Raw genomic sequence first — 15,301 nt, forward strand, 5'->3', positions numbered from 1 at the left:
CTGGGCTGGAGTGTGAATCAGGAGATATTGGATCTTTAAAAAAAAAAATAATAATTTTAATCCTACTGGCTAAGTCTGTGTCTCTAAGAAACTTAATAACAAATTGATGAATGTTACTGGATGCTTTCCCTAATAAACCTTGCATTGTAAAATTATTCTGATTGACACCTCTGAGAGACTGAAAAAGCTGGTTTCTTTCTTGGCTGTACTTTGTGCACTGAAATAAAATATGCTCTACAGTTTCTAAATGACTGCAATATTGGCAGTTCCCTGTTGGATGTTTCCCTATTATCTTCAATGAAGAATTGAGCCCAGTGTGTCCTATTCTTAACCGTGTAATTATAACTTTCTTCTTCTCTTCTACTCCTACACTCTGTCCTTCCTATAGCCACTTCTGGTTGTATATTATATAAATGCCTCCCTTTATCTTGATCCACCCAATACTCCTGCCATTTTGATCTTGCATATGCTTTAGAAGTGCTTCTTCTTCTTCTTCTTTGAATTTAATGGCGGGTTGCGAACTAACTTCCGATTAAGGTGCATACCGCCACCTACTGTGATGGAGTGTGAAAAGAATGAATAACCCTCCTATATCCTATTATATAGACCACTATTCTTAATGAATCTCATGACTGCATGCATTTGTTTTCTTGAATTTGGACCATCATTTAATAAGCTAGTTATATTAAATTCCTGGGATCCTACTGCTTGTAATTCTTCCTTAAGGATCCTCCTTTGTATTTCATATGTCTTGCATATCTGCATAACATGCTCTACAGTTTCCTCTACTAAACACACATCACATAGACCTGTGTCACGTTTCCCTATAATGTGTAAAGTGTGATTTAGATTCGAACGTCCTGTTCGTAAATGTGTGAAAATAACTTGTTCTTTTCTACTTAAGTTGTGAATTATTTTGCTCTTCTTTATGGTTTTCTGAACCTTGTAATAGTGTCGACCTGTATGACACGAGTCCCATACTGTCTGCCATTTCCTATTGCATGCTTCTGAAATTAAATGTTTTCCTTCTGATCTACTGAGTGCAATGTTTATGTTTGGTTCTTTCATTTTAATTGATTCTTTGGCAATCCTGTCTGCTTCCTCGTTACCTTGCATTCGCACGTGTGCTGGTCCCCACACAAATGTAATTATTATTCTCATCTGTCGTAAACTGTATAACCTAATCATGATTTCACTTAAAATGTCAGTTCTATTTGTTTCCAATGAGTGTAAGCTCAAAAGGACTGCCATTGAATCAGAACATATTACTACTTTATCAGGTCTAACTTCATCCACCCACTCTAGTGACGCTGAAATAGCTACGATCTCAGCTGTATATACTGATGCACCATCTGTTATCCTTCACCCTTCCTCACCTCAAACTCTGGAACACAGAATGCAGCCCCTGTCCTTACAGTCTCTGTTCTCTTTGACCCATCTGTATATATTTGAAGAAACAAGTAGTATGATTTTTTATATATATATATACTCATATACATATGTAATTAAACTAACTGCTTCATTCATTTCCCTTCTGTTTTTATGTAATTTTATGTCTATTTCCGGTTGATCTATTATCCAGGGTGGAATTGGGGATACTACCACTATTGGAGCAAATGATATTGACTCTAGACCAGCTTCATTAACCCACTCCTTTATTTTCCATGCAAAGCCTTTACCATTTGCATTTACAATTTCCCACCAATCATTCAGAACTTCCCTTACAGGATGATTATCTTTTTGTCCTTGTAGGTTTTACCCAGTATGCCATTGCTAGTTTCTGTCTTCTTATACTTAATGACATTTCTGATGTCTCTACTTGTAACGCTGCAATGGGTGTGGTTTTAACTGCTCCTAAAATTAATTTAATTATTATAACTATAATCCATATAACTTAATGCCTTAGCTTGCATGACATCTAATTTCTTTAACAACGTTGATGATGCCGACCCATAAACAATGCATCCATAGTCTGGGGTTGATCGCATAAGACCAACATAAATGCCCTTTAATGACTGTTTATCAGCACCCCAATCTTGACCTGCTACTGCTCTCATTACATTAAATTTTTTCCACATTTCTTTAATATAAAATCGACATGGTCCTTCCATGATAATTTGTCATCAAACCATACTCCTAGATACTTAAATTTTGACACTTTCTCTAAAGAAGACCCATATAATTTAAGTAGTTTATTCTCTTTAATTTTCTTCCTTGTAAATATCTGGTAACAAAAAGAGGAGTTTCCCAATCACTGGGCGTTTTCACACCGGGATACACGTTTAAACTGTCCAATCAGGAAACCCCTAAGAAGAAGACAAGCGTTATTATTCTCTTTTTACTTTCTGAAGTTACCAGCTATTTTGTTATGTCTAGATCACGAGAAAACAACTTATGTCAAGTTTATGATAAATGCCTTTAGGACATTCATAAACCAGGGAACAAATGCATTTCTCCTGTTACACAGCACACGTTTAACAAAGTCACCTTGAAGTTGTGGATCTTCAGAAGTGAGCCAATTAAAATTAGAAAACTGCTTAAAAACTGCAGCCTCCTCTCTCCAGACCTTAAAGTCTCAACTTAAACTCATCTTCACTTTGTTCTCTAAATAACTCATTTACCTTTCTGCTTCTCAATTTCCCAGTTTCTGTCTGTATGAGCATCTTCTTGACATAACTGATGTTCATCTTATGATTGCATGACCTCTTGTTGTTAATTATCTGTAGTTCTTTGTCAACACTTGTTTGTCTGATTGTCTGCTGTGTTTTTTTGCCAATTCCTATTATTTTGTAAAGCATCCTTGGGGTCTTGAAAGGCGCTATACAAAAAAAGGATTAAAATGAAAATGGATTAAACCTGGAATTCATTTTTATTTATCACTATTTGCTTAAAGCTGTTTTGTGTTTGATGAGAAATAAAAGCAAAAGCTCAAGATAGTTTTCTGGTCATTCATCAGTGTCTTTGCAAAGATACACAATCAAACTGACGTGAAGACAGTGATTAACCTCATTCTATTGTCTCTATACATACAGTCACATTTACATAGATGGCTGAACATAATCACCTGATTTTGTAAATGTGGACAATTACATTTACATTAAGCACCCAGTTTGCGCTTGACTATAGCTTACATACAAAATGAGTCTACAATAGCAGAAATATGTATTTTTAATGAAAGGGTCCATGCTTTACAGTTTCTGTGTATGTGCTCAATAGCAATGTGTTCATTCCTGTCTTGTGTTTTTTTCACTAACAGTGACACATTCAGCATTTAATGTTTGAGATCTCAGTGAAGAAGCAGAACTGGTGTTTGTGTTCACTGTTTGATCCTCATGATTCATTCAGAGCTAAACACTAGAAACCAGTTCAGAAAGCTCAGTGTGGACATCAGACAGACGTGCTCCTCGTGTCTTTGCTTCACTTTCTGAAGTCACATTCACTTTGAACTGAAATCAGATTTCTGCTGACTCTATATCAGGGGGTCACACTCATTTTCACTGAGGGACACTTCAACATTATGACTGCCCTCAAAGGACCGATTGTAACTGTAAGACTGTACAAAAGTCACCACTCCTTAACATATTGTTAAATTACTGTCTTTTATTACAAAGATAGAATATGCATTAGCATAGATGTAAAATATGTTATTGCTCTGTTTTATTTTGACATAAGTACTTATAATTCATCAGGATAAGAAATCCACTTTACTCCATAAATCAAAGTAAATAACAAATATCAACAAGTCATTACATTAACTTTGTTAAAAACGTTTTTTATTACTTTTGAGAGGGGCAGAACTATTGTGCAACAAATAATTGTGAGCAGCTAAGAATGTGAGACAAATTTGCCATTTAAGAAAAAGAATATGTTTATCAATAGCACAATTTTCTGTTTCTGTCTGATGTGATTTATACTCAGAAATTGATTTTGGTGTGAATATGATACGCAATCAGTGCTTAAAGTAGAAAAATGGTGTGGTGGTATTCAACTATAATAACTATAATTTCACATTTAATCTTCAAATTAATGTAGAAACAACATAAAGACAGTATATTTGTAATATTTGTTTAATGAGTGAAGGCCAGTATCACTGATAACAATACTGATGCCTTTATAAAATTGTTCTTTTTCCTTAAAATTTAATCCAGCATTAAATGTGAATTAAATGTGGTTTAATATGAACTGGCCATTTGGGCCGTCACTTTTCAGATACATAGAGAGTTATTTTGCATCTCAAGAAGCTACAATGATAATGTGTATAAAGAATGTATTTGAGAAGTTTCTGCCACACAGGAAAAAAGACACCATAAAAACAACTGAAACTGCAAATTTTCTTATCTTACAGATGTGTTCAGTTTAGTGGTAGACAGTAAAATGTGTCTAATGCAGAAAATGTTATGGCTTTTAAACAACAAATACTACTGAAGGTGTCTGTCTTGTGTTTTTTAAGGTTATTCTGCCACAACCCTTTCTGAAGTGATAAACACTGTGTCCCTTCTGCATCTGTTGTACTACGTGACAGAAACCTCTTCCAAATGTCTGGCTGAATGACAATCCAATACAGTGACAGTTTTACAGTTTGTGACCATATTCATACATTATTTATTTATTTATTTATTTTAAAGTTCTTAAAAAGGAATCTGAAAAACAGTCAAGTAATGGTATCAAAAAGATCAAAAGGTCCAGTAAACTTATTTCCTGCTTTAGTACCATAACATTTTATACTGTAAGAATAAAATCAAAAGTGGCTTTGACCCTCCTGCCTAAACATTTCAGTCACAGGAATGAGGCAAGTGTGATTTCCTGAGTATAATGTCTCTCTTGTGTTGTGTTTGAAGTAAACACCAGAGCTCAGACACTCAAACACTGCCTGCTTGCAAATGAGGATGAAGAGGAGAAGATCACCTATTCTTTTGGTTGTTTTCAAGTTTATCTCCTCCTTTCCATCTTTGCTGTGGATCCTCTGGGCTCTTGTTATTAATAAATCATCACTGTCCTCTACTGGAACGATGTTCATTTGGAAACAGCAAGTTGTCAACGCTGCAGTATTTTTCTTGAAATATATGCTATCAGAAGCTTTTTTTGGGGGGGATTTATAAGGATTAGTAGTAGTTGTACATGCAAATTGTTTAACAAAAAAAAAACTCTGCATGACACAAATAATATAACGGGTGGAGAAGTGGAAAGACAGTTAACAAAGGACACTGATTTTGTCATTTTCTAAAACACAGTTGATGCAGCAGAAACCCACTGTTTATTATGATTGAAAGTGATGATAAAAATGAATGTGATTTATAATCTGGTGGCTTGATTCATCTCTGGGACTCTGATGGGCAGATTCCTCAAAGCTTTTTACCAGTCACTTCATTATTTCCCACTAGTTATTACATCTGCTTGTTGATTCCAGAGAGAGTTTACTGAAATTACTAGATCTCAAATCGTGGGTCTGTCCTGAAGAGATTTGTTGTTTGTTTTATGTTTTTGTATGTGTTGGAGATATATATGGGTTCTGATATTAGCTACACAACACACTGCCTGTATTCCTCATCTGCATGTTGCTTTAGATAAAAATGTCTGCTAAATGAATACATGTACATGAGACAAACACACTTAACATCATTTCCTGATTTTTACTCTGTTAAACATGACAATATGAACTACCAGACAAAAGTTTGGAAACAAATGACTTAAAAACTTTTAATTAAAATGCTAGAAATCAGTTTTGTAGATAAATATAAAATTTCATCAAGGGATGATTATTATTTTTTTAATGGATGACAGTTTGATCAACAAAGTGCTCTTTCCTCAAACCTAAATCATTTTAACATTTCAATAACAGTTTAAATAACTTTGGGCATCACTGTGACACTCAGACACACACCTTACTGTCTTTATGTTCCTGTTGTGATTGACGATCATGTGGAGATTCTGAGCCCCAGCGTCAGTGATGCTATTGCCACTGAAACTGAGATCAAACAAACAAATCAGGAATGTAACAATTATTACATTATACAAACCCGATTCCAAAAAAGTTGGGACACTGTACAAATTGTGAATAAAAACAGAATGCAATGATGTGGAAGTTTCAAATTTTAACATTTTATTCAGAATACAACATAGATGACATATCAAATGTTTAAACTGAGAAAATGTATAATTTTAAGGGAAAAATAAGTTGATTTTAAATTTCATGACATCAACAAAAAAGTTGGGACAAGGCCATGTTTGTCATGGGAAAGTCGTGGCCTAACGGTCAGAGTGTTGGACTTGCAATCCAAGGGTTGCAAGTTCGAGTCCTGGGTCGGCGGGAATTGTAGGTGGGGGAAGTGAATGTACAGCGCTCGCTCCACCTTTAATACCACGACTGAGGTGCCCTTGAGCAACTGCTCCCTGAGGGCTGCAGCATAAATGGCTGCCCACTGCTTCGGGTGTGTGTGCACTTTGGATGGGTTAAATGCAGTTAGGTCTTTTTTGTCGCATCTTCCTCTTTATGATGCACCAAATGTTTTCTATGGGTGAAAGATCTGGACTGCAGGCTGGCCATTTCAGTACCCAGATCCTTCTTCTACGCAGTCATGATGTTGTAATTGATGCAGTATGTGGTCTGGCATTGTCATGTTGGAAAATGCAAGGTCTTCCCTGAAAGAGACGACGTCTGGATGGGAGCATATGTTGTTGTACTAGAACTTGGATATACCTTTCAGCATTGATGGTGCCTTTCCAGATGTGTAAGCTGCCCATGCCACACGCACTCATGCAACCCCATACCATCAGAGATGCAGGCTTCTGAACTGAGCGCTGATAACAACTTGGGTTGTCCTTGTCCTCTTTAGTCCGGATGACATGGTGTCCCAGTTTTCCAAAAAGAACTTCAAATTTTGATTCATCTGACCACAGAACAGTTTTCCACTTTGCCACAGTCCATTTTAAATGAGCCTTGGCCCAGAGAAAACGCTTGCGCTTCTGGATCATGTTTAGAGTTTTAGCCGGCAACGGCGGATGGCACGGTGGATTGTGTTCACCGACAATGTTTTCTGGAAGTATTCCTGAGCCCATGTTGTGATTTCCATTACAGTAGCATTCCTGTATGTGATGCAGTGCCGTCTAAGGGCCTGAAGATCACGGGCATCCAGTATGGTTTTCCGGCCTTGACCCTTACGCACATTGTTCCAGATTCTCTGAATCTTTGGATGATATTATGCACTGTAGATGATGATAACTTCAAACTCTTTGCAATTTTTCTCTGAGAAACTCCTTTCTGATATTGCTCCACTATTTTTTCACCGAGCATTGGGGGAATTGGTGATCCTCTGCCCATCTTGACTTCTGAGAGACACTGCCACTCTGAGAGGCCCTTTTTATACCTAATCATGTTGCCAATTGGTCCTCCAGCTGTTCCTTATTTGTACATTTAACTTTTCCGGCCTCTTATTGCTACCTGTCCCAACTTTTTTGGAATGTGTAGCTCTCATGAAATCCAAAATGACCCAATATTTGGCATGACATTTCAAAAAGTCTAACTTTCAACATTTGATATGTTATCTATATTCTATTGTGAATAAAATATACGTTTATGAGATTTGTAAATTATTCCATTCCTTTTTTACTCACAATTTGTACAGTGTCCCAACCTTTTTGGAATCGGGTTTGTACTTCAGAAATGTACACTTTCTTCAGTCACTCACTCAATGATTTGAGCTTTGTGGAGGTTTGGGAGCAGCAGATCCAGGCTGTGATCGGTGAGACCGCACTGACTCAGATCCAGTTCTGTCAGTCCTTCAGAATATTCCAGAATCAGCTCCAGACCTCTCCAGACCTGCGGATCCAGCTGAGTCTGACTGAGATCCAGCTCTTCACCCAGAGCTCCAGAGAGAGACTGGGCTTCCTCAGGCCTCACGTGAGCCAGAAACTGAAGAAGCAGAGGTTTATCACAACTGAAAGACAGACAGCAAGAGATGTGTTATGTATCCTGAATGCTTTTATATTGGATCTGTGTGTGAATGTGATCTGTTGGTGTTTCTCACCAGAGCTGAACAGAACGTAACACTGGGAACAGCTGATCCATTCCAGCTGTATGAATCTCACAGTCCTGCAGAATCAGCCGTGTCTTTGTGTCTGAGTGAGCTCTCTGAATAAATCTGGACGTCACACGGCAGTCGTCAGCGGTCAGATGTAGAGGCTCTGAGTCTGTGTTTGTTGTCAGATCCAAAGCAGACCGGCAGGAGAAGTCCAGCTTGTGCTGCAGGATCGAGAGCAGAACTGATGCTGCCTCCTGCTGGACATCAGAGACACTGCAGCAGTGAAGCATCTTCAGCAACAGCAGTCTGTCAACACTGGACACAGATGAACAATAGATCAGGACAGATTCTGTAACATCAGTAACAGCGGCCCGTCAACACCCGACACAGACGAACACTACATAGACATTTAAATGGGGGAAGTCGTGGCCTAGTGGTTAGAGAGTTTGACTCCTAGCCCTAAAGTTGTGGGTTTGAGTCTCGGGCCGGCAACACCACGACTGAGGTCCCCTTGAGCAAGGCACCGAAACCCTAACTGCTCCCCGGGCGCCGCAACATAAATGATACCCACTGCTCCGGGTGTGTGTTCATGGTGTGTGTGTGCACTTTGGATGGGTTAAACGCAGAGCACGAATTCTGAGTATGGGTCACAATACTTGGCTATTGTCACATCACTTCACTTAAATTATTATTATTTTTTTTAATAGAAGTGTTTTCAGAGCTACCATAAATGCAAACCAACAACTGACCTTACATACATATTAAATAACAATATTACAATTATTATTAAAATACTACTAACAAAACAATATTTATTTTACTAGTTAAAATATATTTCAATGCTACTTCAAGGCTTGTAGGAGACATCCACCAGAAAGCTACTGAATGTAACACACAGACAGCCCTGAGACAGAGAAACAGAAGAAGACATAGAGAGAAAAGCAGTGAGACCTGAGGTGGGAGAGATGCGTGAAGAGAGGCAGAATGCTCTGCAGCTCTTCCTCTGGTATGGAGGTCCAGAGCAGGTTGAGTGAAGCTGCAGTGCAGTGCTGCAGTGTGAAGCGCAGGGCTTCACAGTGAACAGAGTCCAGCTCTCTGCTCTGCAGGTTAATGTAGTTCTCCACTGAACTCAACAGACCGGACACAAACCCAGCAGAGCCGGACTCGTAGATCTCTCTGATTGCACACAGCATGAAACTAGAGCTCATCCTGTACAGACACACATCACACTTATCATTATTAAATCACTGTATATTTTCTATCATTTACCACTAGATACACATTTTGTAAAATAAATATTTGTTTACCGTTTAAACTGAATCCTGTTCAGGAATGGCAGAATTTCACTGATTCGGCATTGAATGTTGCTCTTTCTGAAGTCCACAGTGATTTGTTGAATTCTTTGCTGCAGGAAATAATGAAGCTGTTCCCAGCTCAAGGAACAGGAAGTCAGATCCCCGCTCACTTTCTGCAGGAAGCATCGAGTCAGTTCCTCTTCCTGAGCTTCACAGACACATTCAGCAAGTTTCTGGACAGTCTCTTTGGGCAGTCTACACACAGACACACAAAGTTTATAAGGCTTCGTGTAATGTTGTTTAACCCCCTTATCAGGGAGGGTTATATAAACATAAAACAGTTTGATGCAAAGTGTGCATGTATAATGTCCAATTTATAATAGCCATATAGGTTATTAGTGAAAGACGAGAGGAGAGACGATAATAGAGTAGGTGTGCAAAAAGGTGGGTTCTAATCGAATTCTTCCATTAATAACCCACAACTTGAGTTAAACCTTCATATTTTTCCAGAAGCATCTTTTGTTTAGTTAAGTTTCAGATTGGACACAGGAAATGTGCTTGCCAGTTTTATTTTGATTCGTTTACGGGTGAAAGACATTGAGGCCTGTGTGAGGATACAGCGATTCCAGTTAGAAAGATTGTAGATTTATGTTATACTATTCGTCGCGCTGTTTTCAAGTGAAACAGTTGGTCGATGTGGGAAGTGTAAGAGGAGATCAGATAGCCCTGTTGAGCCACCGGAAGCGCTCACAGGTTCTCTGACAACGAGGGACTGTACGAGCCGCACCCGGATAGCACGCCCAGCCACCGGGAGTGTTGGGTGTTCCACCGGCAGCGAGGGACTGACGGCTAAGTGTATTAAGTAATAAGTGCATTAAGTGGATTTATTAGTTCACTGATAATTCTCAGTTTGTGCTGCAGGGAGTGTACATATAGTGCTTAAAAAGGGAAACGCAAAGGTGTTGAAACTTGTAAACTTGGGTATTTTTCCCTAAGGGATTTTCTGAGTATTCTAATCAATGTATTACTGGTTTACCAGTAAGGGATATTAATACCTGTACTTATTCATATTGAAATTACCTATTGGTTATTACTAATATATATCAGCTGAATATTCATATTTGATATTTATACCATCCTATTAATATATATCTATATCTATCTATCTATCTATATATATATATATATATATATATATATATATATATATATATATATATATATATATATATATATATATATATAATTATATATTGTATTTTCCTTTTTTTATTATTAATATTTTTATCTGTTTGGTAAATAAATCACTTTGTTTGGATACGTGTTTCAGATTAGTTATTTAGGAAACTAATATCTCTCAAAAAAAGTGGTATCAGAGATGGGGGCTTAAATTATAGTCGAGAGACACCAGTTAAAGGAACCCGGTGCTCCACCCATTAGAACTTAGGTCAGGACATACCTAGGAGGGCAGGGGGCGCTACAGTTGTATAACAGGTCAAACACTTCTGAAATGTGTTCTACAGTTAGATGTGACAGTCAGCGGGCACTGATGACCAAGTAGGACAGACACAGAAACAGACTGAATCTTGTGTCCAATCAAGTTCAATCACTGGACATTCCAGAGTCTCAGAAGAATGGTCTAGTTGCTCAGGATCCTGGACAGATTCCTCTCTGACTGCTGTTCCTCATTCAGATCAAGAGTGAGTTCATTAACAGTGATGGGAGCTCGAAACCTCATAGACACAAATACCTGCACTATTATTGTCATGATATAACCACTGATCCACCAAAAAAACAACAACAAAGAATTGTAAATAAAAGCAAATCTCCATTTAGGAAAATTACATTATGAATGCTTGTGAAGTGTCTGAAGAGAAACCTTGTTCCTCTAACGGATAGATTTAGGTTTTAGAGTGAATTTAACCCTCTCCGATTAAAAATGAAGGAGTCTCCCACAGAGCTGGAGGTTTTGCTGGATAAATAAATATCTTTGCAGCTTGAGCGAGAAAACAAGAAACTTCAAACAAGTCACCAGCTCTGGATTCTCTGAACTGGAAAACTTTAACTAGACTACTTTACCTCAGCTGTGAGATGTGTGGCAGACACTGAAGGAAACTCATCACTTCACTCTCTTCCTCTGAACATCCTCTCAGCTCTACTGTTTTCTTCTCTGTCTGGAGCTTCAGCACTTCCAGGAGGACAGAGCTCTTTCTCTCTGAGAGATCTATGATCCATTCATCAGGTGACTGGAAAACTGACTGTAATGCTGGAAGATAACTCCTGCCTGTTTGAGTCTCATAGTTCTTCACATGAGAGTACAGGTCCAGCAGGAAATCAATCTGAACATCACCATCTTTATTAAAAGGGAAGGTTTTGTAGCTGCACACAGATGAGAGCAGAGTGGAGAATCTTGTTCCTGTATGTCTGTCAGTTTCTACTGCAGCAACACAGAGATCCAGCAGAAATCTTACTGCAGACATCCTTGATTCTTTATAAATGAACCAGAACCTGATAATATACAACCAAGAACCAAACACTTCATTAATTTGAGTCAACTTACATCACAAAATACACTTCTTCACATCAGACACAAATAAATAATTCAACAAAAAGACCCAGGGATCAGATTTGATCATGTTTAGCTGAAATGCAGAGCAATGGGATGCTATACATCTCTGATGAAATGGGACGTGTTTTCTCTGCATCTCGGATGTTTTAATCTGTGTGGGATTACAAATTTATAAAATGTTAAATCTAGGTTCCAATGTAATAGTATGTAAATTGTGTTTTTACATTTTGAGGTTAATATGATGACATTCTGAGATGATCAAGTCAAGCAGCCCAGGTTTCTGAGACATTGACCTTTTGTTTGCTCTTCCTGACCATCTGGCTTCTTAAGATCAAGGCACAGCTATGCCTTTGTTTCTATGATAATGTGACACTGTTATGCTGATGAGATCAAAGCTGGGAGTTTTCCAGTGTCGGGCTGATACCTGTATTGCATTTGCTTGCTTTGTTTAAATTGTCTTCACCTCTATGTATCCCTCCCCCTTGAAATGTATATAAACTCCAAAGTATCACTGCTTTGGGTTAGACTTTTGATGACTGTAGCGCTGAGCAGAGCGTTCTCAATAAAGAATGCTGCTGAAGATTACCCAAGAGTCTCCTGGTCTTCGCTTCTGAGTTTCCAACAGTTTTGGCGCCGTGACCCGGATAGAGCTTCTCACCTGAATCCAGATTGAAACTTCAAGCTCAACAAAGATCTGACTTCGTTCCAAACTGAATCTTTCTGTACAACCAAGGGTTGGTGAGTGTAACTCTATCCAAAAGAACCTTTAAGACCAGTATCCTCTGCGCCGCCAGAGAAGAGTTAACAGACAGCTGCAGGGTTTGGTTAACTAAGTTACCCTCTAAAAATTTATTTTAGAGATGAAAATATCCTCTGTTTAGGCAGGGAAGATTAGCATCATGTGCTAATATTGTGTTACCCTCTGTCTCAGCAGGGAAGTTTAGCGTAAAGTGCTAGACGTTTGTGTTAACAAGTGTATGTTTTTGTTTAGTTGTGATTTTTAGAAGTGTCCTGTTATGTCAGAAAGACTTTACAAAATGTTGAGAAGGAATGCTAATCTGATTCCAACAACTGAGAAAGGTGGACTAGCTACTCCTTCATGGACAGACAGTGAGTTCAAATCATTGTTAGGACAGCACATGGACTCAATAGTGACAGAGTCAATCAGATTGGATTTGACAAAGAAATTTGGTATTGATCCAGAAAAAGTATGGTCAATTGAAGAATGTAAAAAGGTACTAAGATCATGTATTCGCAAGAACAATATGAAAGGCATTATCTGCTGCCACAGAGAACTTGGTTTAGCTTTAGCTACAGAACATTCTCAGCGTAACTCAGAGCTAGAGGAACAGAACAAAGAGCTCAGAGCTAGAGTATCCTCTTTGACTAAGAAATTGAACCGCAACAAAGCTGCAGCAAAAACTGATGTGGAAGAAGTTAGTCAGCCTGATAACAATTATCCTGACTTACAAGCTTATTTTGAAACAGATGTAGCCATCCAGTCAGTAACTGATGTGCCTGGAGATTCAGTAAAGGTATGTGGAGCTAGGAGAAGATCTCAGAGAACTGAGGGAACTGAAAGTGTTCCTCCCAACTCTTCTGTTGTCCAAGTACAAACTTTTGCCAAAGTTCTAGGACCTAAAGATATAGAGAGACTATCCCAGAGCTTACCCTCAGCACGCACAAATTTTACTGAATTTAGAAGAGCACTGATCAGCAAAATGCGTCTCTATGACATGTCGTTAGCAGAAGTCACACAGCTGATGTCACAAATTCTAACTGAATCTGAATTCAACAGTTTTGAGTCTGCTGTTACTTCTGAAATACAACATGCCAGTAAAGATGAATTGAGAGAGGGAGTTCTGAGAGAGTTTAAGAACATTGTTGGACCAAAAGTGAATTGGTCAACGGTCACTAGTTGTGTACAGAAGAAGGATGAAAACTGTAAGTGAATACACTGAAAGGTTTTGTCAGTCAGCTGCAGCTTACAGTGGAATAGCTGACACTCCAGAGAAGGTAATGAATCATAAAGGACCACTAGTTCGAACATGGTTTGATGGCCTTTTAGCCGAGTACAGATCTGCTTTACCATTCTTAGATCCTATATGGTCCACTGGAAGCTTGCAAAACAACTTGGACAGGTTAGCTACTTGGGAAAGAGACTCTGATGTCAAAGCCAGAGTAAAGATTGCAGCAGCATCTTTTCAGGTCAACACAGAGAACCGGCAGAAATGTAAAAGTTCTAAGAAGGAGGGCAGTTGTCATTACTGTGGTAAATCCGGACACTGGATGAAAGAGTGTAGGAAAAGCAAGAAGACATTAAGAGAAATGAACAGCTTTACTCAGCTCCTACTCAGTCTGAAGCAGCCCCTCCCCACTTCACCGAACTGTTGGAGCAGCTTGCTCAGGTGTTAACTGTTAGGGCTGTGAGTGCTTAATTTAACGCTAGTTAAGTACACTCACAGCCTTCAAAGCTATATTACAGCACACTCTAGTCACTCCTATTCTCTTTGGGTTATGATGTTTTGTTATGATTGATGTTCCATTGGAAGATGGAGATGTCACACAGTAAAGTTCGCACACCAACTACAGGGACAGACTAGGACACACACAGACCAGTGGGGAGCCCAGGGAAGAACCGATGTGCAACAGGCCTCGGGTGCCAACCCTGTGGTGAAAACTTCCTCATAGGTTTCCCCTATCAGTAGTTTCATCCCCACCTCACTGGTCCATAGGTGTCAAATTACTTAAAACTAGGTTGAGAAAAACACTATACGATCACCAGACTTAAAAACCACTATACGATCAACAGAAGTCTAAAAATGTCTATGCATGAATTATGCTGGTCTGCTGTTTTCTTTGTTTTCTTATGTTGCAGGTTTGTGTGCATGAGATGTCATCTCCAAAAGCAGCACCCTGGTGTAAAGCATCACCTCAGACATCCATGAACAAGCTTCATGAGGACCAAGAATCATCTGTATGAATCTACATGGGAAATGGACTACAGAAAACAGACTTCACAGCTATTCGGGCACCATGGACTTCAAGACTTCCACTCTCATGCTACATGGTTTTCTGTGTCATCATGTAGTTTCCACGACATGTTAACATTCATGTCATATGTGTCCACAGTTATTGTTCTAAAAATAACTATTACACCTAAGTAAATCTAGGACAAGGCACAGAATAAGTTGTATGTGCCTGTAACCTTTTCAAGTTACATGACTGCAAGATGGGGCTTATGTTAAGAAACATAGGCCATAGAATGGACTTATGAAAGTTTAAATTTGTATTATGTGAGAGTTATTAGAACTCTCAACGGGAGGACTGTGGGATTACAAATTTATAAAATGTTAAATCTAGGTTCGAATGTAATAGTATGTAAATTGTGTTTTTACATTTTGAGGTTAATATGATGA

General features: G+C 38.5%; 1 protein-coding gene across 10 annotated transcripts in view; it reads right to left on the reverse strand.

Moving 5' to 3' along the window:
* Positions 1-5,814: 5,814 nt before the first annotated feature.
* The window catches only part of LOC109062036, a 47,546-nt gene continuing 38,059 nt past the window's right edge, over positions 5,815-15,301 (reverse strand). For 9 of the 10 annotated variants that reach the window (XM_042721145.1, XM_042721146.1, XM_042721144.1 and 6 more), the window contains 6 exons: positions 11,393-11,821; positions 9,326-9,568; positions 8,970-9,227; positions 8,025-8,333; positions 7,686-7,934; positions 5,815-5,965 (listed from right to left, as the gene is read on the reverse strand). In XM_042721145.1, coding sequence (XP_042577079.1) covers positions 5,830-5,965; positions 7,686-7,934; positions 8,025-8,333; positions 8,970-9,227; positions 9,326-9,568; positions 11,393-11,821 — 1,624 coding nt within the window. In that variant the 3' untranslated portion in view covers positions 5,815-5,829. The remainder of the gene's footprint in view (positions 5,966-7,685; positions 7,935-8,024; positions 8,334-8,969; positions 9,228-9,325; positions 9,569-11,392; positions 11,822-15,301) is intronic. The other variant, XM_042721152.1, reaches the window with a different exon arrangement.

This window comes from Cyprinus carpio, chromosome B3 (genome assembly GCF_018340385.1).
Source record: "Cyprinus carpio isolate SPL01 chromosome B3, ASM1834038v1, whole genome shotgun sequence".
In the NCBI taxonomy this organism is placed as follows: domain Eukaryota; kingdom Metazoa; phylum Chordata; class Actinopteri; order Cypriniformes; family Cyprinidae; genus Cyprinus; species Cyprinus carpio.